The following is a 27,573-nucleotide window of genomic DNA, read 5'->3' as shown; positions in this document are numbered from 1 at the left end:
TTCATACTGTTAAAATGCCAGTGTCTGTGTCATTATTCTCTTGTCTCTGAGCCATTGTGTTCGTGTAAGCTTTAAGTGAGGCTCTCTTGCACTTTCTGATTTGTTTCTCACTTCCTTTAATGTACTTTCACTGTGTACATCATCAGTTGTGTAAAGATTTTTGAGGGGTTTAATATGAGGAAGGGAAGGCACAAGACAACTTGGTAAAGGTCAGTTCCTTCTCTTGTAGATCACATACTTGACAAAGTGTCAGCTTCACTCTCTGGAATTTAGAATCCTAATTTATAAATAATATTCAAATATGTTTGGAGATGTGGTATTTTTTAATAGACAAAATATATTACTGGATTATTTTTTAAAAAATCTTGCAATATTATGCTAAAATCTGTGCAGCTTTTCATATGTCTTAAATTCAATTCACCTTGTTCAGCCAAAATCCTGTTGTTCTGTGGTATAATCTGTACTTCAAATTCTTTCGGAATAAATAAAGCACTTACATCTAACCAATCAGCCAGGCATGGTTAGCTGTAGTGAAAGTAATCTTTTGATGCTACTAATATTTTAAGAGTTATTTCTTCATTTTATCCTATTAGAAAACTTCCATTGACTATTGGAAACAAAAATGTTTGCAGTTAAATGAGAATTACAGGCCGATGAAGATAGCCTCAAACCAAATCCAAAATGATACAGCACCAGCTATTTCTAAACAGCTGTTACGAAATTAGTAGTGGAAAGTTTTGTTGCAGTGGGTGTGGAAAGCGCTACACCCACATTCCTGAGTGATAAAAATGCAAATAAATATCCATGACCCTCCATGCTGTAAACTGCACTTTATACATCGCTGTTCCATCAGTGCTGGATGAAGTGAACTGTTTGCGCCAAACTCATTCAACTGGGATTGCGCTTGATACATTGTTTTACTTTTATACTAGTATTTTAAATAAAAGTTTACTAACACCCTTGACACTCACAGTCTGATGAACGATCACCTTAACTCTGTGCGGAAGTTTTAACATCATTTAACTATAAATGTTTCTGGGAACACAAGTAACTAGTTAACAATGAACGGCAGTGATTCCTTAATTCTTGGTTGAGTGTAATGAATACATCCTTATATTCTCTTATTTGATGTACAGCTTCATAGAATTTCTTAAAAAAATAAATAAGTGTGTGTGTGTGTGTGTGTATATGTTTCTCTTGCAAGTATAGTTTCCAGCACTGTCTCCCTTTTTGCCATATCTCCCCACTTCACGTGTTGTGGCTTTGAAATTGTGGTGTCCTTCAGAAGTGGACACTAGTGCCATTTTTTAATACTAAACGTAGATGTTGCATACAACAAGCTATAATCTTGGTCTCCCGTAGCATTGCACCTTGCTTAGTGCGAGTTAGGACCGTGGTAGGAAGACAGTAATAGCTGGCCCGAAGGTTTGTTTGCTGGAGCTCCAGCCTCTGCTGTGACTGTGCTGGGGGCTTCATTCACTCAGCACAAGGCAGTTCAGGTTCAAGGTGCACACTGGGAAAGGTAATAGCAAGTTCATACTGAGGATCAAAATACAATTTGTAGGACTTGCATTTGAAAACAGATTTTGTACAGCAGCAGTTTAAATGGAAATAACCTGGGTTTTAGTGTGTGAGATTGTCGGATGTTACAAAATAAACACATGTACTTACATCCATTTTTCATTTAAGTCCCAGCTGATGACTATGTGAAAGAAGTTTAAATAGGGCAGGCATTCAAAGTTGTGCCTTCAAAGTTAAAGAGTTTAAGAGTAGGCAGGAGTATTTTATAATGTAGCCATTTCAGTTTGTTCATATCTCTGTATAGCCTGTCTTCCTTGGCTATAATGGAAGTCTTATGGCATAAGGCTTCTAAAAATCATAATCACCTTTAAAAATTCAGAGGGAAGAAGCAAATATTGTCTTGTATGTGATATAGTGGTCCAGGCAGTCTGTTTTTTGCATTTAGTGGACTTTTAGTGGTTTCCATAAAACTGAGAGGACAGAGCACGGGTTTATAAAGAGAGGGAGATGAAGTGTGTTCAGGTCTAACCTCTCAAATGAAAATGAGCTAACCAATTTGAAACAATTTTATTTAATCTTTCTTATAATTGATTGCTCTTGCTGAGAAGAAAACCCTATTTAGCTTCATCAGTCTTTAATTTAAAATCTTGCAGCTTTTTGGAGGGCACTTACTGAGTGTTATGATTGCTTTAACTCATTTCAGTTCCTATATCAGGAAAGAGACTTAATTAGTAGCTGGATATTGCAAGTTAAATAATTGGATTTTTGCAGTGCTGTGAGACTGTAATACATAGATAAACAGAATGGCCGTTCGGTAACAGCTGCTTTTTTGTGTGTTCTAAATTGTAATTGTTTAAATGATCTGTCTGGTTCCTCCAGAAAATTTTGAAAAATACGGAAATTATATGGTATTTCATTGTCCGTTTAAAAAAAAAAAATCCATATGAACTATTTTATGCCTTTGTATCCACATTTGCCTCTTCCATTTTATCCACCAGTGTCTAATGCCAGTGTTTTGCTTCTTTTTTGTTTCCTTATTTTGTTGCTTTTGTTTGAATGTATTATTGTGTTTATATGGAACTGGTCAAAGAACCGTTACTGTATTTTATGTTTGTATCTACATTTTATTTTGCATGCTTAACGTGGCTTTGCCTGGATATTCTTTTTGGTAAGTTCAGAATTTAAAAGCATAATGTTTTTCTGTAGTAAAGTTTGTAACCTGCCACCTTCTTTTCTCCTACCTCAAGTAACGTCATTTTTTTGTCATACTGATTTGTGGTCATGTACTGTTCCGCTTTTGCTAATTATGCATAACACTGTTTTCCTAACTACCCATTTTCATCTCTAGCTGAGTAAAAAATATGACTTTGGTACTAATGTGTACTAATTTGACTTTTATCTTCCAAGTATAGTCGGCAGCTGTTAAAATGATCTGTTTTGAGAACTCTGTGTGTGTTTGAGACACACAGAATCTCAGTCTTAGAAAATCATGTTAAGGCTTCTTTGCATAGCCTGGTGATTACTCTGCGCTCACAGGTTTTGTTTTTCAGCAATCTTCTCAAGAGCTTCTAAGAACAGTGTGAATGTTTATGCTCTCTTTTAGCAACAGCTTGCTCAGCTCCAGAAAGAAAAATCAGAGATTCTGAAGAACCTGGCATTATACTACTTCACATTTGTTGATGTAATGGAATTTAAGGTAAGGTATTGCAAATAACTCATTTGTTCTGTTACATCAAGTTTCCGACTTTCTTTTATTAAATAATACTATATAGCTGAACTTGTAGCTCTGTTCTTTTTTTAAAAAAATCAGCATAGTCCCCATCATTAAGCATAGTAAAACAATTTACGTCCATCTTTTGAAACTGAAATTATTCCTTTGTTTTTCAAGGACCATGTTTGTGAGCTGCTGAACACTATCGATGTTTGCCAAGTCTTCTTTGATATTGTAAGTTTTGGGGTTTAAACTTTCAAATGCCATGTAAAAATGTTTATAATAGGAGTCCTATGTGGAGAATTAGAAGGACTTGTTTATGTTAGCCAAAGAAACATGGCATCTCTAGTTATAAATGCAAGAGAAATAAAAATGATGTGATCTTCAGATCCCTAACTTGTAGAAATAGCTGGAAATCAGAAGAGACCATTTTAAACACACTACTTACGGACAGCAGTAACAGTGTTGTCTGTTACCAAACATACAAATTGTTCTGTAATGTTTATTGTATTCCTATCTTAGAGGTTTACTGTCATCTACATGCTTAAGCCATGTGGACTCACAAAACAGGAATATAACTGGTGTCCACCAAAGAGATCGGTGATAAGGTCACTTCTGGTGTTGGCACCAACCCTGAAACCACTACCACAAAAAAAAAAAAAGAGAAAAACCCCAAAAAACCCCAAACCAAACAAAAAACCCCACAACAAAACAAAACCCAAAACAAACAAAACAAAACACCCTAAAACAAATCATCAAACGGCTTTTCGTTTTCTTCTCAGCTTTCTTTTCTAATGTTCGTAATGTCCCCTTGCTAGTTTTAGTCATCAGTCTAAATTTTGGCTGGCTTAATTTCATACTATGAAAGAGGAGCAGGTATATGTCCTATGGAATGATCTTACCAGGGGGGTATGTGGGGTATGTGTCAGCTTTTTACATGACAGAGTCTTATTAAATTATAGTTCACAGGCAAGGCACTTGCTGATTGCTTAGTAACATCCAAGAAAAGCTTTCTTATCTGTCAGCTCATCTGTAGCACCAGAGCCTGGAAAGATTTGTTTGAATGCTTGCTTTCAGAAATGTAAACAGGTCTGGGGATTTCAGTGAATAAATTAACATTATATATGTCTGTAAGCAACCAGAAAAAAAACTGATCGGGATAGTCCGTTGTATTTTAAAAATGCTGAAAATTGATGGAAAGGTGAGGAAAAAGTTTTATGCTTGTTTCTGAAAGTTTTAGAATGATAATGGACTGTATTTTATCTCTAGACTGTAAACTTCGATTTAACAAAGAACTACCTAGATTTGATTATAACCTACACAACTCTAATGATATTGCTGTCTCGAATTGAAGAAAGGAAGGCTATCATTGGATTGTATAACTATGCCCATGAAATGACACATGGAGCAAGGTAAAAATCTGTTGTGTAAGCGATGCGTACAATAATAATAGTAACAACTCCACCTGAGTGAATTGTTTGTTGTTGTTTTCAGTGACAGAGAATATCCACGCCTTGGCCAGATGATTGTGGATTATGAAAATCCTTTAAAGAAAATGATGGAGGAATTTGTACCTCACAGTAAAGTATGTAACTACTACTCACAGGCGCTCAGTAACCTTACTTGACAGAAGCAGAGATAAAAAAGTAAATATACAAGAGTTTGTTTTGTCAAAGGCCATTAGGTATAAACTTTATAGGTGATTTTACTTACAAGGGATGTCTGGGGCTGGGGAATGATATCCGATTAAATAACAAAACCTATAGAAACATAGGAATGCTAAGACTCATCGGTAAGGTTCCATTTTATTCACTAAGGATTAGAAATAGATTAAGAATCAGTTATTGTTCTTCTGAGAATAGCTGCATCTGTGGTTTGGTTTGTAGTTTGAAATGTAGGAGATGGCTCGTGTTTCTCTGCAACCAGTTTTTTGCTGGTTTACCATCCTAGATGAATGTGGTTTTTTATTTTGTAACCTGAGGGGTTTTGCTTTGCTTTGTCTTTAAACTGGGGATCTTGGAGATCACCGCTGCCTCTTTCATAATATATCCTGTACTCAAAAGCTGACATTGTATACCCTGCTCGGTTGACTTGGCAAAGTTAAATGAACCCAATTCCTTAAGCGTTTTCTGTACAAGTATTTTCAAGCTTGCATTCTTACACAGCTGGTTGTGCTGTAGTTCTGTGATGATTTATCTAGGCTGTGTTTTCGTATGTTGATACCTTGGAAAAGTGACAGAAGCCTCACCAAAGTCAATGTATATCCTGTTAATTGCTTCCCCGTTTGTCCAGTAGGCTTGCAACTCTGTCAGAGGAAACTAGGTTGGTTTGATCAGTGCTTGACCGACTGTTATTTATAAAGGTGTTATTTTATAGGTGCTTGCAAAATGATTGATTAACAACATTTTGGAATCTTTGGCAGGAGTTAAATACTAAGTTACTACCTAAAGTTTTGAAGGTTTGGGCTTTTCTTCGTATTTCACAGTCTAGGTACTATTTGTGTTTTCCTTCTCTAGTCCTCTTGAGATTTTTATTAAATTCCATAGACTTTTTAAGATAGTCACTAGAAGTTCAGAGACTTTTCCAACTACTTCTCTAAGTGCTCTGAAGTGAAATAGGTTTGAATACTTCTCATTTGTCTAAATAATCTGTGATCTTATTTTTTTATACTTTCCTCTGCACAATTCCTGTCTTGTTAAGACTTATTTAGCTAAGGATCTCATTTGCAATTAAACTTTTCTTGTCCACATTTTAGCAGAGATGCTTTACTTTTCAGTGTTATCTTTGTTTGTGCTCTTGTATTTCATAGTGGACCAATCCTTTTGCTTGAAAAGTTTTGTAAAGCCATTTTTCAGTTTGATTTTTTTTTTTCCCTCTTTATCCTGTGCTAGAGGTATAAATTGGGGTCAGGGATCCCTTCAGGCACTATGCTATAGAAACACATACTTAGGTTGCACTCTCCAGAACTGCACATTTAAGTTGTCCTTCCATCATCTCACTACTTTGCAGTAAACTGACAGTTGTTTAGTCCTTTAAATTAGCTTCAGCGATGACTTTTTTTTTTTTTTTTTTTTTTTTTTTGTCTGAGTGACCTTCTCCGCTGGCGTAATGCTTAGACCTGGCTCCCTGGACAAGTACCAGTATCGATGCAAAAGATAAGGAAAAGGCGTAGGTCCACACTTAAATAAGCTTAACCTGCTATGAGGATGCTCCTGCAGACAATATCTGCTCAAAATAATTATAATTTGCTAGCAAAGAGGGAAGGACATACTAAATGAAGTCATAGAGAAGGGAATAATGCAATAATTGCGATGCTTGAATAAATAATGAAAAAGTTGTACATGAGAGATTTCTTGTCCCGTATTGATTTTTTTCGTGGCCTCCAGTTCTGAACTTGGAATTTTATAGCTCTAATTAAAAAAAATAAAATAAAAATCAAACCCTCCTGCTTATCTTCATCCTTCTTTTAGCCTGAAATAGTCTTTTATATGTGAAATAAACTAGATGCAATGGGTTTTAACTTCAAATTCAATTTCAGAACTAGTTCAGTAAAGTGTTTTTATTATTGTTAGTAATAATGCTGAGAAGGGAACACACGGTTCACAGAATGAGGTGAAGAACCTGAATATTTATCCAAGACAAAGCCTCGGGGACATCTTTAAACTAATCATTGGTCTTTTATTTATTTATTTGTATTTTTCCCAGTCCCTTTCAGATGCTCTGATTTCACTCCAGATGGTCTATCCTCGAAGAAATCTCTCAGCTGACCAGTGGAGAAACGCACAGCTACTGAGCCTCATCAGTGCCCCCAGCACAATGCTGAACCCTGCACAGTCGGACACAGTACGGCCTTTTAATTTACATTATATGATAAAGTTAAGCAGGGTTTTACAGAAAATAACATGGGAGTGTTTAATTTTCTGTTTGATTACCTTTATGTGGCTTTTAATGAGAGAAGTAAATAGGCTGGCTGAGAGAGTGGAATACTTTAGTACTAGGGGAAAGTTTTTTCGCATTAATTAAAACTTCTGTTGTGTTAGCTCATGCTTTCACCTCCAGTATTTGATAACCAAAAGATGAAGGGAAGCGGTGCTGAGTTCTGCAGTGTAGAAGGAAGGAATCCTGCATACTGCCTTGGATGTTTGTGGGCCAACAAACTGAAAATCAGAACTGATTGACCTTGAAAATTTTCACCGTTTGCGTTTGCTGCCTCAGTTTTGAAATGAAAGGTCATCTTTCTGAAAAAAAGCAAGTATTAACAGCTGTCAGGTTGTGATTAGTATGCATCAAAAGCCCTTTGTTCTTAAATGTTCTTAAATACAATGTGTGTTGAAAGTTTTGTCAGAATTTGTTGACCATTTTGTTCAAGGTATCGAAGGATATAGAAGAGCATTTGCTATTCAGACTCTCTGTTTCTAAAGAGACAAAATAATACCCTTTTAGTAATCAGCATCAGCCTTCCGTGATTCATCAGCATTTCAGGCTTTATTTTTTTCTAAAAAGCACTTCCCATAAAATGTATTGTCTTTTATATCATTACTTGGCTACAAATTAATGTTTTTTCAACAGATGCCATGTGAATACCTCTCTCTGGATGCAATGGAAAAATGGATCATTTGTGAGTAAAATATTCTGAAACAGCTCATAGTTGTATTAAAAAAAGTTAGTTAACATATAAAAGACTCCTTCCTTTTCTGTAAAGTACAAAAGCTGTTGCATTCAAATTAGATTCTAGAGAACTTGATTAAATCTCATTTGTATGTATCGTACTTTTACATGCAGTGAAGGTAGAATTCAGCATATGCTGCTGGAATGGAATTTGTAATCAGTTTATTCCAAACTTTCACTAAAAGTGAGGGCTTTAGTCATCTGATGAAAATAGCTGAGTAGTATCAGCATTAAGTTATTCATGGTACAAAACTGTTACAAAAAAGACCTCTTCTAGAACAGTGTGGGGTATTTCTCTATTAATATTTAAAACGATGTTACCCATTAAACACTTTGTCAATGAACTATTTAAGAGAAAATGTATAATAATCTCACTGTTCTCTCGTTGTCTTTGTGCATCTGGTTTGTGACATCAATCAATGTGGACTTTTGAAGTTGGGTTTATTTTGTGCCATGGAATCCTAAATAGTGATGCTACGGCTTTGAACCTTTGGAAACTTGCACTTCAAAGCAGCTCTTGCTTGGCTCTGTTTCGAGATGAAGTATTCCATATCCACAAAGCTGCAGAAGACCTGTTTGTAAACATACGAGGGTAAGTTTTTGTTCTCTCTTTCTCCTTTCAGAACCTCTGTTTCAAAACTATAATTTCTTGAAAAACTGTTTTTGAAAATGTTGCTTCATATAAATTCTGCTTGAGGATAGTCAGAATACATTTTTGCGTAGTGTCTTGACTGTTTCTTTAATACATAACTTCCAAGAGCCTGATTTCATAACCATCGTGCCTTTTTTTAATCTCGGTTCTGAAAAAGTCTGGTGAATCAGTCTCTAAAATGGCAAAAGTTAAAATTAATGATCCTGCCCACAAATCTTCATCTAGAGAAGAGAAATGATGTCATGAATGCAGAGTTCGCTTGAAAAAGTTGCAAGTATGTGCTACTGTTTCTGTAGTATATCATATGAAAACTCAGGCAGTGACCAAGTTGGGGTCTTCATCAGCCAATGCCAGGACCTCTTTTCCATTTGGGTATCCAGTTTTAGCATTCAGCTCTGAGCAGGGAAATAAATCTTATGTGAGCTTTTTGCTGTGTCCTCCTTGCTGCGGCATTGCAGCTCCTCACAAGTTGCAGCTTTTTCTAAATTCTGCTGCTGGTACTTACTACTGTATTGGATTGGTTTTTATTTGCAGATACAACAAGCGTATTAATGACATCAGAGAGTGCAAAGAAGCTGCTGTTTCCCATGCGTAAGTGCCTTACAAAGTTTTCCTGACAGATTTTAGTGTTGTTTTTCTTAGTGAAGTTATAAAGAATTTTTAAACAGGATTTGTTGAATGCAGAATTAATCGTGCATTTTTCAAATGAGATCAGGTACTGATTGTTCTTTTGAATCTGGATTTGCTTAATGGTTTGCAATTATCGATTTAACTTCCCAAGTTTTAGATTATTTTGCAAATTTTCGGGACAGAAGCATTTAGTTTATATAGTCTCCAGTTTTTGTCTAATTACTTAATGTGAATGCAAACTAAATAGAAATTGTTTAGTGGAGTCAAATGCAAATCACAGATCGGGGCAGAGAACTTGTTTTTTAAATTTAATCATACTTCAGGAATATACAGCATTGGTGATGGGGATGCCAATTTTAATTGAACCACATCCTTTGAAATACTGAACTTTTGAAGTTGTATGGTATGAGCTGCCTATGCTTGGGCTTAAATTTTTGGAAAAATCAAGTGTTCTGTGTTTAGCACAGTGGATGATGTTTTGCTTTGTTCTTTCGATGCAGTGGTTCAATGCACAGAGAGAGACGCAAGTTTTTACGTTCTGCACTCAAAGAACTGGCTACTGTCCTGTCCGATCAGCCCGGCCTGTTAGGTCCCAAGGTAATTATGGTTCTTATGTTTTGCATTTACGCTATCTTAATTTTGTTTCTCAGTGATAATATGACATTTACTTTGTTTGGGGGGGAAATAAAACCACACTTGACTCTGAGAGAAAACCTATTTAGGTTTTAAGGTTCTTTGGTTTTAGAAACTAGTTGCCTCTTAGTGTGCACAAGGTGTCCAACTGTTGTATGTATCTATAAAGCTGTGAACAACTTTTCTTTTTCAGGCACTTTTTGTATTTATGGCATTATCCTTTGCTCGTGATGAAATTATTTGGCTTCTTCGTCATGCAGATAATATGCCAAAGAAGAGTGCAGATGATTTCATAGATAAGTATGTTAACAATTTTTAGTGTGATACCTTAAATATTTATGAGAATTTCACAGATGAGAAATGCATTTGAAGGCAAGGGAATCTTGGGAAAGGATAGCTCTATGGAAGAATCGGAACTGCTCAGAAAATCTTTACCTGGGAATCCCAGGAACTGAAGCATATAGGTGGAAGTTTGTTTTCTCTAGAAAATGTATTTCTAAAATAAAAATATTTTATAAAAGCTTTATGCATTTTTTTTTCCTTTGAGAAAGCAAAACAAAAAAACCCCACTTAATCATTTATCTTCGGTGTTACTGATTTGCATTGAACAAATCTGCTTGAGAGAAGGAAACTGTCAAAAAGCTTGATTTGTAGAATGTTTCCTGTGTTGTAGCAACACTGTCTTTTAAATCAGATAAGATTTATTTATATACAAGAGCATTATTGTCATAATAAACAGAAGTTAAAAATGAGAAATGGGTTTAAGAGATTTATGAATATGGATAGGCAGAAGAGCACTAGTTGTCTCTGAGTTCTCAAGATTATTGAACACAAGATTGAACTGAAAGTCTGTGTATTTACTGCAGGAGTTTAAACAATTGACAATCACAAGGTCCCATGTCCTCTCTGAAACAACCTGTGCAAGTGTTTAACCATCTTCATGGTTTTTAAAAAAACCCAACCAAACAAAGCAAAACCAGCACAACAGAAAAGCAGTTATTACAATTGTATTTTTCAGATTTAGCCACTTTTTCAGGGTTGTGTGGGTGTGGTTTGCTTGGTTTTGTTTCTTTGTTGTTTTTTTTTTTTTCTTCAAATTGAGCATTATAGAAGGGCTTCTTCAAAAAATAAGTGGATAGTTATACAAACCTTTGAGGATTATCATGAGGGCATCTAGGTAATTGATTTCTTGTTGAGTGGATTTTGCCTTGAAGAGAAAATTACCTGTGTAAACTCCTCTTAAAATGTGAAAAGTATATTCATACAGAAATTGCCTGTTAGTAATACTTTTAAAAGCAAGGTGTAGGAGGAAATCCCCTTGAGAAGCATTCCACCAGTAGAAGATATTTTTAATATTTTTGGATGTTTTCTATTTTCTAAGCTTTTCCTTGTCTTGCCTAGACACATAGCCGAGCTAATATTCTACATGGAGGAGCTCAGAGCACATGTGCGAAAATACGGGCCCGTGATGCAGAGATACTATGTGCAGTATCTCTCCGGTTTTGATGCAGTCGTCTTAAATGAGCTTGTTCAGGTAAGTCAAGACTGTGGTTTTGACTTCTCATATCCAAACTTTGAAAAGGGCTTTTTATCCAAAATGTCTATGAAATGTGTCCTGGTTTGTGGATTTTGACAAACATTATAGAATAAGACGGATTAACTTAATTTGCTATTTAATTCTAGGATTTGGAGTTGTACTTTAGGGTTTTGTATGAATACTTAAATGTTATTAAGCAGTGTTATGTTTAGGGACAATGAAATGAGTACTGCCACTGAAGGACTGTTGTAGAAACTTTTCCTTATGTAGCCTGACCAAGAAATTACGGGCTTTCTGAACTGTTTTGGTTTTATTCCCCGATGACCACTAGATGGAGCCCAAATTTTGTGTCTTGGTCAGGTCTGTGATCTTGATGAGTTTGTACTGCAAGCTTTCAAAAATTAATTTCACACTTCAAGCATTACACTAGTTACCAGGAGGTGGAGCTTACATACTCTTTATTTAAACGAATTCTTAAATAGTTTAAATACCAGTTTGTATCACTGTTTATTAAATGTAACTGAATCCTTGAATTTGCATTTAATACCAAAGTAACTGTATTTAGGGCTTTTTTGCTTATAGCTCTATGTACTTATGTACTTACATATTAACAGATTTTTTTTTTTTTAGATTGACAGAATTAATTTTTTTTGACATTTGTCATCAATTCCTGGGAAATTATTTCCTAGATTTAGTGAACTACTTCTAAATGCTGTACAAGTGGCACAAGTATACTCTGTTTAAATAGGAGAAACCTTAGGATCAAACTGAAATGAGGGAAAAAAAAAATGGCTTGAGTTTTAGTTGTAATTAATTCATAACAGGTATCAACCACAAGACTAGAGAAATGATTGAATGATAATTAGAATTTTTTTCAGCTTAAGATGTTAGTCACAGCCAGAATTCTGAGAAACTTCTGAATTGTACTGTTTAATAGAAATATGATTTTACCGTTTGCTGAAACTGCTTTTTCATACACTGTCGCATTTTGTAAAATTCGAAAACGTTATAGCCCATCTTTCAGGTGGTACCAATCATAGAAGTCAATGTTAGTGAAAAACTGTTGAGAATGGGTTTTTTGGGAAGCAAAGTGATGCTGATGTGTGTTCTCTTATATCCTGCCATGGCCAAATTTTCTTTGCAGACAGGTCAGGTGTGTGTAGAGGTCAGGAAAATGTTTGGAATCTGATATATAACAGGATAATATTTGGTGTCTATTTTGTAAATGCCTACAGTCTGAAAATGTGCGGGCACATTTACTGCCAGATTTTTGCGTTTTAAGAAGGTGTTGGTTTGGAAGCAAGCTTTTCTAGGTACCTGTCATCAACCAATGAATGAAAAAGTGAAAGCTATTAAATAGTGCTATTTGAAATATTCCATCAATTAAGTTATCTTGTGTAAATTTTTATACATTTCAGAGCATAGCTGATAAATTGGGCATGGGTATTGACATTTTTCATAAAGCAAGTTTGAAATAATAATAGCAACAACATTTATTTTAGAATCTTTCAGTGTGCCCAGAGGATGAATCAATCATCATGTCCTCTTTCGTAAACACAATGACTTCACTAAGTGTGAAACAAGGTAAGTGTAAACGAACTTGGGAAAATAGTAACAGAATGGTAGATTCCTCCGGAAAGCTTCATCAATTTGTGTTTCATGCAATCAGTTGAAGCAGATAGCTTGTGTAAACTGAACTTATTCCGTTGTTTCTCTTTCGTTATGGTATCAGCTTCTTGTTGTGTGTCCCTTTTCCAGGGCAGCTCTATAGAGATACAGCTTTTGAAGAATGCTATTAGGAAGTAATCCTACTTTTTAATTTAGAAAGCATATTACACAGGTTTTCATCTAGATACTTTAATTCCTGTTAGCGTGTCTGTGCTGGATCGAAATTCTTGGGTAAAAGCATCAGGTTCAGTACCCAAGTAATTCTTGAGTACTTTGGGGTTTTTTAGGATGTCTGATATAGTATATCTGGAGTTGTAGTTCTTTTCCTAAAGGTTTTATGTTCTGTATTGTTCCCTTATGCAGTTGAAGATGGAGAGGTGTTTGACTTCAGAGGAATGAGATTAGATTGGTTTAGATTGCAGGTAAGACTTTGTAAAGATATGTGGCACTTTACTAACTTAAAACCAAATGTTTAGTAAATTACTTCTCTCGCAGATTACTCTCACACTGCAAGTGGATGACAGGCTAGCTAAGAATAACCTGCTCTTTTAAAATAAAAAAAAATACTTAAGCAGATAATTTGCTACGTTTTGGTGTAACTTTGCATTGCATACTTTATGCAAATCATTCTTTGGGCTGTTTATAACAGTTCGGAAATAGAATGTGTTGAGGATGAGCAGTTTGGCAGCTGTGCAGTGTACGGAGTGATTCAGCCTGCCCAGCCCGGGGGAGACAGAGACTGTTCCCTGGGAAAATAACGTTCAGTGAGAAAATCACTCCTGTGCATTGCAATAACAGTGTCTTCCACTGACTTAATAAAGGGGGGAGTACTGTTCAGACTGCAGATCAATTGCCTCAAGGTTAGATAGACACGTTATTTTTATATTTTCAAAATACACCTGCTTTTTCTTGCCTTCCAAAACCTGATTGTTAAATTGGGGGCTTGCAAGTGCATACTTGTGTTTTGTCAGTACGTTTGTTCTACACTTTATCTGTGAATTGGTGTCACGTTCAAATGACATTTGGAGACTTCATTGAAAGGCGGTTTGCTTTTCTTAAGCTATAGTGGAAAGATAAAGTAGTCTATTCATGGTCTTTAAGAACACGGGTATCCTATACATAGCATAATCAGTATTTAACATTTGTATTGGGCAATAGCAATGGAATTTGGAAAAAAAAACAGCTGTAGGTATAACAAAGTTTTTCTTGTGTCTTTCCAGGCCTACACCAGTGTTTCTAAGGCTTCACTTGGTCTTGCAGACCATAGAGAACTAGGAAAAATGATGAACACAATCATTTTCCACACGAAAATGGTAGATTCTTTGGTGGAGATGTTGGTTGAAACCTCTGATCTTTCTATATTTTGGTATGTTACTAACCTGACCATAGAAGCTTTTATTTATTGTTTGGTTTGTCCTTGCAAGTGTCACTTTTAAATAGCAGATTTTGTAGAAGGATAAGCCAGTGGTAGAATCAATTAGAATTTCTGGTTTCTATCAGAGTTTGATAAAGGTATTGCTGAAGATGTCAGAGATTCTTCAAGCAGTCACATAATGTATCTGGAGTCATTTGCAGATTCTTCCTCAATAGATTTTTGCAAAAGGTGCAAGTTTTTGCAGTGCCGAAGTGGCAAACGTCAGAATAATAAGATTATTATGATAATAATAGTAATAATGATAATAATAATAGAGAGATGCAAGTAAAATGCATAAGAAGTGAATGCAGAAAACACTTATTTGAAAGTATGATGCAGTTTTTGATAAGTTATAACTATAAATCTTACACTAATAGCATGTCTGATTTGTGTGAAATAGACTTTATTTGCAGCAGAATTATGTATGTATTCCATTTAAATGTCTCTTTCTGATCAGTTTTTATAGTCGTGCTTTTGAGAAGATGTTTCAGCAGTGTTTGGAGCTTCCCTCTCAATCAAGATACTCAATTGCATTCCCACTGCTTTGTACTCATTTTATGAGCTGTACCCATGAACTGTGCCCAGAAGAGGTAATTTTTAAATATATTGTCTTAGTTATTTTCATTTCTCATTTAAAGTAGAGAGGACTAGAGCCGAGCACTGCAAGAATGTGTTTGTGGTGGCAATGTAAAATTTGAGAGAGGAGAGTGGTAAAAATTGAAGTAAAACAAGTAGATAGCTGCTTATGTGATTCTTCACCTGTAGAGCTCAAAATCCTGTTCTGAAGTGAGTAAGCAGTATTATCTTTGCTTTAAAGAGAGACTAAACTAAGGTACAAAGCTTAGATGACTTTTCTGGGGGTCATTCAGGCTTAGATGCTAATAAATCTCATATGCCTATTAAAACTTGCAAGCAACAGTTTTTCTTTCAAATGGTTTATAAAGTCATAGTTACAAAAAGGAAATAGGAAATTGGGAGTTCTGTATGGCATGTTATTAATAGTGTTTCTTCAGTAAGATTAAAAGAAAAAATCCTAAATGATACACAGTACAATGCAAGCATTTGTTTTGGTAAGCACTGGGTAATGCAAGCTCTCTTCGATTAGAATTAGAAAAGAAAAATGCAGAGTGTTGCTTAAAGAAACAGACTCTTTGTTAAAGGAAGTAGTTTGATTCTGAGGAAATTCTTTCTGTTGCAATGAAATAGATCCTTCACTACATTTCCTGTTTGTCCATTGACTTTGGAATTACTCCAGGAGTTAACTTGGCCAATTTTGTGTAGTGCTCATAAAAGTGTGTTTTCATTCTCAGCAGCACTCATCTGAAACAATTAGATGAATAAGATCTCTTGTAATATGTGCGATGTAGGTTTTTTGTATTTAAACATTAAAATCCTCATCTGCTAACATCTCAATATATGTCTAGATCATTATTTTCCCAGTATACTTTGCTTTAAAAAGCTGCAAACTGTATTTATACTAGACAACCACTAAAAAGTTTCTAGGAAAGCTCCCCTTCAGGACAAAAGATGTCTTTCAGAACAATTATAGAAATAGTAAGGAATTGGTAGCCAAAGTCCACTGTACACTAGTTACTGTGAATTCAGCTGCAGCAAGCACATTCTACCACAGCCAGAGCACATTGAATTCAATATCTGAATTGTATAACTTGGTAACTATTATCATTTTGGAAAAATAATCTTCGCTGTACTGTGTACAATGCGTGGTAGTGTGGCTGTTGGAAAGTAAACATCAGTGGCGAAATAAAGATTCGAGTGAGACAGACTATGCTTGTGCAGATCCACTGCCAAAGGGACTGAGTCCAGAAATTAATGCAGCAGGGCTTCATTATTGACTTTTCCAGTGCTGTGAAGAGCATTCTGCTTTCTCTGTAGCTTAAGTTGCATGCTCTTTTACTCTAGATTTAGTACTGGTACAAATAAATGAAGAGGAGATTCACAGAAACCTTGAGTACTGGACATCATAAAGTAGATTCGATCCAAAATTGAACATGAAAAACCTACTTTTAAAAACCTATTTTGCCTCCTTTTACAGAAAATGTTTTTCAAAATCTAGCAAGCAAAGTATTTTTAATGATAAAATTCCATGTCAGTGACTGAAGATTTCATGGTTCAAGTTGCTTCCAAAAATAAAAAAACCTGGAGCTGAGATTATTGAGGACTAATTAATTCAGTATTTCTTATACCCTAGTGATATGATTTAGTGAACTGTTATCTGCAATATGATGTGTCTTGTGTGAGTATTGTAGGACTAAAAGGAAACTGAAAATCACCGTCGCTTTTTTTTCTTAACAGCGACATCATATTGGAGATCGTAGTCTTTCCTTGTGTAACATGTTCTTGGATGAAATGGCTAAGCAAGCTCGAAACCTTATCACAGACATTTGCACAGAACAGTGTACACTGAGTGATCAGGTGAGTGTGGTTGTGTCTATTTTAATTCTCCTTTGAGATTTTTCTCTGTTCAACTTTCTGAATTTTTATGGTTCTATTTCCTGTTTGCCTTTTTTTTTTTTTCCCCTCTGTTTTGGAGAAGATTGTTTGTAAAATGGAAGGTGATTTGAGGAAGACTCTTTAATATTTGAATTTTGTAGTTAGTAGTCAAAAGAACATGTTACTTGTGTGATAAAGTCTCCATGGGGACCATAAGTTTAGTTTGTATCTCATGGCTGCTAAAAAGTTGGATTTTAATTTGGAGGGGCTATTTCTTTTCATTTACTAGTTGCTGCCAAAGCATTGTGCCAAAACCATCAGTCAAGCAGTGAATAAAAAGTCAAAAAAACAGACTGGAAAGAAAGGAGAACCTGAAAGGGAGAAACCAGGAGTAGAAAGCATGAGGAAAAACAGATTGGTTGTGACAAAGTAAGCCGCCTCTTCTGTTCCTTTCACCTTGAATCCTAAGTCAAAACATGTGTGTTTGACATATTGAATGCTTCTTGCTTAATTTACTTAAGTTTAATTGACTGTAAATGCAAGTTCGTCGTTTGTGAGCATATGATGCTTCTGTAGTTTGTAGAGAGACTGAATTCTGTTATGAACAGTTATAGGAATGTGTATCTCTTTAATTTATCCCTTTGGCTGTTCCCTTTCCTGAGCAGAAAGGATTTCTGTGCTGTAAGTAGGTTTGCTGTATAGTGATATTAAATTGTTATGCAAGTGTGAGTCCAAGGAGTGGGTGGATTCTGCCTTGCGTTAATGTTAACTGGCCAAAGTACGGGCTGGGCTGGGGTTTATTCCTGCCAAAAGGCTGCTTGCTGCCTTCAGCGCCTGGGATGCAGTTGAGGCTCCAGTACCAGCTGGGGAAGCTTTCCTTGTTAGTTACTATAGAAAAATTGAAAGGGTCAGCAAATCAATTAAAAACACCACCACCACAAAAAAACCTCACCAAAACAAAACAAAAAAAACCCAAAACCAAACCAAACCAAAAAAAAACCCCACCACCCACACAAAAAAACCCCACCAGACCTGAAAGAGCTAAGAGAGAAAGGTTAATAAATACAGTTGAAGTGTAAGAGATGATAGGGGAGGAAAAGGGAGAAGATAATTGTTAGGAGAGATTGGAGCATAAGATGCTAGAGTGATAAAAGTATGAAGAGGAAGGAAGCTAAGAAAAGGAAATAATAAATGTTTAGTGTTGTGGCTGGGAGTGCATAAACACACATTCCTGAAAGGGAAGTGGTTTTGCTATGGTTGCACCAATAAACCTCAGAGAACTGAAAAGATTAGGGAAGTTGAGAGAAAAGAACTTAATTGTAGCTTAAGACTCCTTCCTCCAATATTTTAGGTTTTTAGTATTGGTTAGTAGGAAACATTACTCGTGTTGCTTAGTTCAGTTAGGGAGGAACCACCTTAACAGACTCTTCTTTTTGAGGGGGAAAAAAAAAATCTATACATAAAAATATGCATCTCTCTTGCATCACTGTGTGTGATGCAGATCGGTGTACAGTTGTAGGAAGTGTTCTTACCCAAAATACTTTTTTTAAAATAAGCTAGAACAGTGTCTCAAAGCAGAAAAAAGATAATGAAAGGAAGAGTTAGAGCTGTACTTGCTCTTGAGATGTCTTCCAGTGTGTGCTTTCCATGATAATACGTACTTACGCTACATTAAATAATTTTCTTAATTTCTTGTTGCCTGTTCTTAAAGCTTGGACAAACTGCACACTGCACTTTCTGAGCTCTGCTTCTCAATCAATTATGTACCGAACATGGTGGTTTGGGAACACACGTTTACCCCAAGAGAATATTTAACGTCTCACCTGGAAATCCGCTTTACCAAGTAAGAAATGTTGTAAAGATAAATGTATTCATATACCAGATAAGTCTTTGTTGATTTGACATTGGAAGTATTGTATACCTAATACAGAAAACTAGTTTTTAAAAGGATGGATTGCAAAACTGAAATGACAGTTATGTGTGTAGACATACACAATTGTTAGTTTCTCTTTAAAACAAAATATATTGGAAATTAATATCACCTGTACAATAGTCTGGTTCTGCATTCCTAGTCCTGTGTATTTTGTAGCAGTTGGCGATGCCTATTTTTATGCATTTATAAAGACTGTCTTCCCGTCGTTCTTTTGCACGGTGCTGGATTGTTTCAAGTGTTTGAGTTTACTGGCTTGCTGAAAGGAAGATCTAAAAATCAGAACTCAAGACCTGACAAAGCCAACCGAGAAGATATTTTAATTTTTTTCTTAGAATAAAAAGTATTGCCACTTGATATTCCTGTCTCTTCCTACCTTGATCTTCCCATTGTTGTTTACAGAAATAGGCAAATGGCAACTTCTGGAGAGGACTTAATATTAAAAGAGCCAGCTATCCTGGTTGTATTTTATGCCAAAGATTGCTAATCATATATTCCATACAAGGTATAAAGACTTAATAAAGCTTCTACTCATCAAGACATAATATTCGGTCTCTGGAGTCCTCCATCTTTAAAATAAGATCAGGTGGCATAACAGTAAAGATAACTTCATGACTTTAGAAGAAGTCAGCTGTAATCTTCAGGTTTATGAACCTAGACCAGTGCAGGTCATATTTGCTTTTTTTTCATTTGGGGGAGCGAGGGTTGGCTTGTGGATTCGGACTGAAGTCACAGGCAGGTGGCCTTCAGAGTCTGCTTTCCTTTTCCTAGCCTTGTGAACGAAACAAGACTAGTTAGCCAAAGAGAATAAACGCTCAATTTAGAATTATTTTTCAGATATTTAAGTGTATTTAAGTGAATACAATTGTCTTTGACATCTAGAACTATTTTTAAAAGTGCTGGTGTAGTCTGTGCATTGATTAGAGTTTTATATTTGCAGATTGGAGAAGTATTTGAATAAAAGCTTTGAATCTAAAATCATTTTTATAGATACATCTTTGTTTAATTTTACTAACAAATGCAATTTATTTGTTTCCATTTTTTTTTCTAAAAGGTCAATTGTTGGAATGACTATGTATAATCAAGCAACCCAAGAAATTGCAAAGCCTTCAGAGCTGTTAACCAGTGTAAGAGCGTATATGACAGTCCTCCAGTCAATAGAAAATTATGTACAGATCGACATTACACGAGTATTTAACAATGTTCTGCTTCAGCAAACCCAGCATTTAGATAGTCATGGTGAGCCAACCATTACCAGTCTGTACACAAATTGGTAAGTAATTATATGAACAACGAACACTTGTTACAAGTTTTTTATATTATTTTTATTTAATTAAAAATCTAGAATTGGAAAAGTGGAGTAGTTTGAAATTTTCTTGAGTTTCAGAAGTTCACTTCTCCCAATACATGTTAAAAGCACTTTAAAGTTTGCCTTTTGTGAAATTCTCTTTATAGGGGGAGATGTAGGGTAAGATACAGATACCAGTTGTACTATGAAATTAGAACTTTAGCCTATAGGCTTTGCTGTCCCTTGTCATACAAGTGTATTTGCATCTGTATGGAGTATCCGTGAACACGTGTATTTTAAGGTAAAACCTTTTCCCTTTCTGATAAGGTATTTGGAAACCTTGCTACGACAAGTCAGCAATGGTCACATAGCCTATTTTCCAGCCATGAAGGCATTTGTGAATTTGCCTACAGAAAATGAATTGACATTTAATGCTGAGGAATACTCTGACATATCAGGTAAACCTTGATGTTTCTACTGAATGTTTGTGAGAGACAGGAGTAACAGCAACTCTTAGAGCATTTTATTATAGACAGCATTTGTTAACCTTCAGTGGTACTTCAAGTACTTTTTATTCATGCTGCCTCTGTGTCTTGAGAGCTCACTTTCCCTGTTTTTGGTCATGGTAGGGTTGCTGCTGCAGTTCTATTGCGATAAAACACTATTGCTAGATACATGGTGGGCATCAAATAACTGAAGAAGGAATGTTTGAGATAGAACAGTTTGTTTTCTTTTTCAGAAATGAGAGCCCTTTCCGAACTTCTGGGACCATATGGCATGAAGTTCCTAAGTGAAAGTCTGATGTGGCATATTTCTTCACAGGTTGCTGAGCTCAAGGTATCCTTGGGAAACTGGTGGGTGGGAAGGCGGGTAGTTTTCTGTCTAATAGCTATGCTTCCGCATGCCATCTTTTTTTAAATGACTGCATCAAACGCACTGATAAAGCTGTGAATTTCACTCATTTTGTAGTACATTTTCACATGTGGTACGTGTGTATCCCACATTCTTCAGCAGCTGAATGGGCAGGACTTTACTCAGGCTCTGTTGGTTTCTATATTAGATACCCCCAGTTAGGAGTTAAGTTTCTTTTTATCATCAATGGGAAAGGAAATGTTTTTCAGGATCTCCAGGTGCTTGCGAAGTGCTTACCCAAGTCTGTTGACTCTCAAAATTTAGCATGAAATCTCAAATGTATCTCAGTCATTTACAAGGACTTACTTTCTTTACCATGTGTGTTAGCATCTGTTGTTCAGTTTACATGGATGGGAGAGTTCCAGCCTTTTTTCTTTGTTAGTTTTCCTTTGTTTTAGACATACCTTTCCCTCTGGCTGAACAGTGTCCATTTATTATAAATGTCTGTATTCTGATTAAAAAACCCGAGACCTACAGCAACTCAAACTATAAAGCTGGTGCCATGAAAAAGAATTGGAAATATAGGTATGTCAAGGAAACTAGTTGCATGTATATTCAAAACAAGGAACAATGACAGGGAAAGCACTTGGTGCCTATGTAATTAACTTTCTGGAAAAAGAAGTTTTAATAACTTTAATAATGTGTACTACTTTCCCAGGATAGTCATTCTATTAAAATACCACTAATGGGCATATATTTGCTTTTCATATGACTTACCCTTTTAATGTCATTTCCAAATTTAATTCTAAGTTATTACATCTTGTCATCTTCAGTGTCTTTAACCGCTAATTACAGTAAGGACTTTTTGGTAACTATTCAGGCATGCTGTGTTTTTAGAAATGCAACACGAATACTTCAGCGATCTAAGGAACTTCCATTTTTTTTCTTCAACAACAATTTATTAGCATACCAGGCCTTTAAAAGTGTGTCTTTTTAATATAGCCCATGTTACACTTTTGAAGGTCGTGTTCTCTCTGTAAACATTGTGGATTTCAGTCCTGCAGAGTTGCTAGGATATATTATATGATGCCCAAAAAGATCGGAAACCTTTTATTCAATGTGACAGCTCAAGGAGAGGGGCTGCTTGTGCTTCTCCAGCTGCTGCAGCAGCCTTGGCCCCAGTGACCAGCCAGACAGAGTCATGGATTCCTTATGTCCATTCCAATTTCTGAGTTTTAGGCTGAGGCTTTCCAGGTGAGAACAAAATTATTTTAAGGATAAATTCTGTAACTCCTGGCTAGGCACAAAGTGACGTGTGTCATGTTGCAAGTCAAACACAAAGCCATTGGGCAAATGTTTATTGGTTGCTGCTGTATTTGTCCACTTACGGCGGAGTTGCCATACTTCCTCAAAATCAGCACGATTGATGTTGTAGCTCTGTGTATTTTTTTTTTTAAAGCAACTTTGAATTGTCTCTGAGATTTGTTGTTTTGTGGTACTGCAAAGCATAAGCAGAACATAATGTAGATCCACATGCACATGACCACATATTTGGAGGAAAAAAGTCAAGTAATAAAATGTTCATGTCTCTGGCTGAGATGCAGTTGGCTTAGCAAGAGAGCACTGAGAAACATCTGTGTTTGGGAGAAGGAAGCAACAGGAGGATAGAATGGGGAATTTATTAAGAGTAAGGTTCAATATGCTTGCTTTGCTTCCCGCAGTGGGACCAGGTGTTGGGTTTATATCTGAAGTTTAAGACTGGGACAAGGAGGGGAAGTTTGCCTCATTTCAGTAACTATTTGAACTGTATTCCAGCCTGTTCCTTTTAAATCTTAAACCAACATGCTGGTTATTTTTCTGTAAAGTTGAAAGCTTGACTCAATAACAGTGTGCGTGGGCTATTGCCTTCAATCTTGCATTCTGGAGAGCTTTGAGGGCTTGAAATTTAAACATCTGCCAAGTTCTGATACATCAGTTGGTTTTAAATTTCCCATCTCGATTTCAGTGCAAACCAGTCTTGCTTTGGCTTTCAGCATAGAAATGCGTCTTTTGTGTCCCTGTGCACACATTCTTGGAAGTGGTTAGTTCGTTACGTCTTGTATGGCTTATTTCTTTCCTTGCTTCTCACTGAAGATAAGAAGAATGTAAGTGAGAGGGCTGGGTGGATTATGGATAGACTGGAGGTTATGGAAACAGCACGACCATGGCACAGTGTAATTGAACCTGAGAGGTCTGAGCTGTTGGGCAGATCTGCTTTGCGCAGGCTACATGACAAGGAGGTGGGAGTAAACACAGACCACCATTTATTTCGTAGCAGCATCATAATTTAAATTGTGTTGGTTTTTTCTGCTACTGTGGTCACAGGAATATTTACTCCGAAATGTAATTTCCCTGCTTGCCCAGTTGACATGTTTTGCCCTGTTTTTGGCATGGATTGAAGTGAAATAAAACTATTAAAGCAGTTAGTAGAACTGTCAAAAGTCAAATGTTCTTGGATCCTTAGCAGTAGGTTCTTGCAGGTATGTCTCTTCTTACATTCCATATGATATATCTTAAATTATGTGCCAGGCTTATAGTGGCCTGTGTGTTTGATGAGCAGTCGTTCTTACTGCTCCCTCTTCATTGCTCCTTTTCTGTGTGCTGCCTTGTAATTAAGGTGGATTGGAATGAATACACTTGAAAAATAAAACTATTAATAATTGCTTTAGAAGACCACTCCCAATCCAGAATATCTTGTTTTCTTTATCTGTCTTTCAGTTCTTCTCTACCTTAATATTGTTAAATATCAAAGCATTAAGTCTTTAAAAGAAGGCAAACACTTTCTTCATTTGATGTTCAGAAGCACACAAGAGATCTAAATTTTCTTAGCTGCTGGTTGTCCTCTACATAAAGAGAGATAATAAAATTTTCTGTTTCTGAAACAGAGCACTTGGGATTCAAACTGCAAAAACATTTTTTGTAAGAATGAAGTACCTATTTCTTGCTTGAAAAGCATTTAAAAATACTACTTGGCACAATGTAAGTTTCTCAGCTAGCAAGAAACCCATTTAGGATCTGATATTTTACAGTTGTGATTATGCAATCTGTATAATTTAAATCTGATACATATTTTGAGAATGCAGGGAAGCTATTACATGAGACCTGTTACAAATTAGAAACAGACACACATTTTCTTTTTTCTTTGGTCAAACTGACTGAAAAATATTGAACTTGAGTTTAACTGCTTCAGGCTAAGGTGTTGGAATTTTAATGGATGTCTTTGTTTTTATTCTATATTGCAATGAAGAAAATTTCAGGTAAACTGCACCGAGGTTTAACAATCTTACTCTCTTCATTCCATTTTTAAATTTTACCGACATAAAATTTCTAAGCCTTACAGTGTAACTGGTGAGAGGAGCAAGACAAAAGAATGGATTACTTAGTGAATCTGCATTTTTATTGATATATGTATCCTTTTCTTACAAAAAGCTAAATAGCGTGAGGAACTATTGTTTGGGTTTGCTGAGTTTCCTTCCCTTGTTTTAAGAAGCTGCACGCATTGCTGAATATAAAAATCGTGTTCCAAGGGGTATCTAATCCTCTGCTTTTTGATTCAGAGCTTATTTTTGTGTAGGGTAGTGCCTGATGATAATACTGATATTGTAGTCCCATTAAGAACACAGTGGGTACATCTATATTCCATGAGTTTCATTTCCTCTGCCAGAGTGAAATATCCCAAAGCATGCATTTATCCTGTTAACATACTGAAATCTATAGCTGACCTGAATCCTTGCTTCTTTTTAGAAACTTGTGGTGGAGAATGTTGAAGTTCTGACACAAATGAGGACCAGCTTCGACAAGCCAGACCAGATGGCAGCACTCTTTAAAAGATTATCATGTGGGTAACTAGCAAGGTCCTACTAAACATATAGAATTGGTTTTTAATCTTTATAATTAAAATAGGAAAAATTAATTTCTCTGTATTAAGTATACAGAAGTAGCAAAATGTACGTGAGCTTGTGTAAACTGATGCATCTTTTCAAAATTTCCCAGACTTCTCATGTACAGACAGAATGAGATTTTGGTGTTAATTAGTGCACTTTAGTAGTGATGAGCTTTGAGCATCTTTTTCTCTTCAGGAATGACAGCACATAGCTATAACAACAGTAAACTGCAAAATGAGTATGTAGCCATAGAAGAGAAAACGTAGGCTTTTTTGACACACATTTCTGATTTGATTCCATCACAATGTAAATTATTGTGTTCTTTGGAAGGATTTTTACATATAATTAACGTAAGGATTTATTTTTAACAAAAATAACTATTATAAAGAGATACTTTTGGCCTCAAGAAAACACAGAACTAGGGGTAGCATCCAATATTGTGAGCTGTGTGTAACAGGGTTCATTCCATGAAGTGGTAAACAGGATATGTCTTCTACTGAAAATCCCATTGTCAGCTTAGATATAAAAGCTGACTTAAGCACTGCTTATTTTGGCTCTTTTAAGGAATGTCATTGTTTCAGTACCTTGTTTTTCAGTATTTTGTTAAATGTTTTACTTGTCTTTTGTGAAGAACTGAGCTTGTAAACATCAACAGGTTCTTGTTCACTGTTGTTCTACTTTCTCTTCAGCTGTTGACAGTGTTTTGAAGAGAATGACGATTATTGGTGTTATCTTGTCTTTTCGGTCATTGGCGCAGGAAGCACTTAGAGATGTAAGAAATAACTAAATATCTTCTGAATAAGTTTTGTTGTATTTAATGGAATGAGAAGGTATTCGAAGCTTCACTATTTAGAAATGCTACCTCTTAAAAGGTTGTGGGTAAAATGGCAATATTCAGTCATAACTGAACTTTTAATTGCAAGCTGGGGGTGGGGGAAATCTACTTTTTGAGTACTGTTCAGAGAAATGTTAAAACATACAGGTTTTAGTTTGAGCATGCCTCTCTATGTTTTCTGTGTTTAGTACATTTTAAAAGCTTTCATTTCACTTTGTTTGCTTACAATTTGATTTTGCGTTTATTAGGCTTTAATGTCTTAAATCTACAAACAAATTCATATGCATAAAATAAAGACTCATTTAAATAATAAGTCCAGTAAAATAATGGCAGTGTCTAATTGATCATTAACACGGGAAGTATTTTTTTCTTATTTTGTATGTGTTTGTGTCTCTTAGGTCTTATCCTACCACATTCCTTTCCTTGTAAGTTCCATCGAGGACTTCAAAGATCACATTCCAAGAGAGACTGACATGAAGGTAATGTTTGGCTCAAAGGCTGCTGGAGCTTACTGAAAATATGTAAGGAGTGAGACTTTCATGCTTAGTGGGAAAAATCCAGAAACAAAGAACACCTCTTTTTTTCTCCAAAGAGCAAAGTAGTTGTGCATCTGCAGCCTCCTGATGTTCAGGGGAGGAGAGGGTAGAAGAAAAAGGAAAAAAAAATAAACAACAAACAAAAAAACCCCATACCACACCTGATAGGATAAGCACCTGTGATCAATTTGAGAACTTTAATGGAAAGCATTAAGAACAAAATTTATCGAGTGTTAAAACATGACTAAGCGATAAAAGGAAGAATACTAAGCTGCTTTGCGGTGTGAGCACATAACTAGTAAAATTAAATGTTTCCAGGACTCGGTGTACATGGTTGGAGCTCTATATAACATGTAATAGCTACAAGGCTGATTTTGACCTTAAATTGGAAGTTCTTGTGAACACACTGTCTGAAATGCTTGGAAAAAAATGAGGAGCTTAAATAAGGTGCCTTGCTTTTGAATGGTATTATTTTTCTATCTAAAAACTGTTGTCAGTACATCTTGTGGCTTCTGGACACATATGCACAGTAGCTGCAGCTGAGCTGGTTTTTATAATCACTTTTTGCAGCTTGGAGCTTATGAAGGTCTGCAAGCTTCTTAACTGTGTTGTGGCATTTGATTTGCAGAAAATGTGTAGTGGGCTATACATTGTGCAACTCGATTCACTTTTACGGAAACAATTTTTAGAAATATGCTCCTGAGCAAAGCTGATAAACCAGCCAGGAGTGTTCGGTGTCCCAGAAAACGTTGAAATTCATATCACAGTAGAGGAATTCTGTGGAAATGCTATGGAAAATAAACTCGAAGGATACTCGATAAAGGTTGTATCAAAATGATGCAAGTTGCCTTTGCACTTCTCAAGAAAATTTCTAAAATTCTTACCTATGGTTAGAGAAAATCGTTGATCCCATCATGTTCCATTATTGAACTTGCGGAATCAGCATGCAGAAGAGATGAGAAGGGAAGTGCACTGCCTGCTTGCCTGATCTTTTCAGAAAGCATCTTACAGCCTCTGGTATCAAAGGGGTACTGAAAAACAGGGCAGGATAGAGGCTGAAACAGTAATCATTGGAGACAGTATTTTACCATCAGTATTTTTAAGCTGATGATAACAAATCGTTTTGAATATCTCAGTGGATCTGTAAAGACATCACTGAACTGATGTGTGGCAGCAGATAGGAGGAAGGAGGGTATTTGCTGCTTCTCTGCTGGAAGTTACTGGGGTAATTCTGGAGGCTACTAGATCAATTCCAGAAGTTACTGGAGTAATTTGCAGTCACTGTAATAACTGGTGTCATGGTTTAACCCAAGCTAGCAATACA

The 27,573-nt window shown here is 35.9% G+C and overlaps 1 protein-coding gene across 2 annotated transcripts in view; it reads left to right on the top strand.

Moving 5' to 3' along the window:
- NCKAP1 (NCK associated protein 1) overlaps nt 1-27,573 on the top strand; it is a 60,591-nt gene that overhangs the window by 19,734 nt on the left and 13,284 nt on the right. Inside the window, exons 3-26 of one of the 2 annotated variants that reach the window (XM_065637774.1) lie at nt 3,131-3,217; nt 3,410-3,466; nt 4,502-4,644; nt 4,727-4,817; nt 6,938-7,075; nt 7,802-7,850; nt 8,336-8,492; nt 9,087-9,143; nt 9,683-9,779; nt 10,009-10,115; nt 11,217-11,349; nt 12,855-12,936; nt 13,384-13,442; nt 14,241-14,386; nt 14,892-15,024; nt 16,748-16,867; nt 17,175-17,314; nt 18,597-18,728; nt 19,870-20,088; nt 20,431-20,561; nt 20,843-20,940; nt 24,739-24,832; nt 25,568-25,650; nt 26,112-26,192. In XM_065637774.1, coding sequence (XP_065493846.1) covers nt 3,131-3,217; nt 3,410-3,466; nt 4,502-4,644; nt 4,727-4,817; nt 6,938-7,075; nt 7,802-7,850; nt 8,336-8,492; nt 9,087-9,143; nt 9,683-9,779; nt 10,009-10,115; nt 11,217-11,349; nt 12,855-12,936; nt 13,384-13,442; nt 14,241-14,386; nt 14,892-15,024; nt 16,748-16,867; nt 17,175-17,314; nt 18,597-18,728; nt 19,870-20,088; nt 20,431-20,561; nt 20,843-20,940; nt 24,739-24,832; nt 25,568-25,650; nt 26,112-26,192 — 2,634 coding nt within the window. Of the gene's footprint in view, nt 1-3,124; nt 3,218-3,409; nt 3,467-4,501; nt 4,645-4,726; nt 4,818-6,937; nt 7,076-7,801; nt 7,851-8,335; nt 8,493-9,086; nt 9,144-9,682; nt 9,780-10,008; nt 10,116-11,216; nt 11,350-12,854; nt 12,937-13,383; nt 13,443-14,240; nt 14,387-14,891; nt 15,025-16,747; nt 16,868-17,174; nt 17,315-18,596; nt 18,729-19,869; nt 20,089-20,430; nt 20,562-20,842; nt 20,941-24,738; nt 24,833-25,567; nt 25,651-26,111; nt 26,193-27,573 lie in introns of both variants that reach the window. The other variant, XM_065637773.1, reaches the window with a different exon arrangement.

This window comes from Caloenas nicobarica, chromosome 6, assembly GCF_036013445.1.
Source record: "Caloenas nicobarica isolate bCalNic1 chromosome 6, bCalNic1.hap1, whole genome shotgun sequence".
NCBI classification, from domain to species: Eukaryota; Metazoa; Chordata; class Aves; order Columbiformes; family Columbidae; genus Caloenas; species Caloenas nicobarica.
Note: the sequence above shows the minus strand (reverse complement) of the source record. Positions and strands in the feature narration are given on the sequence as shown.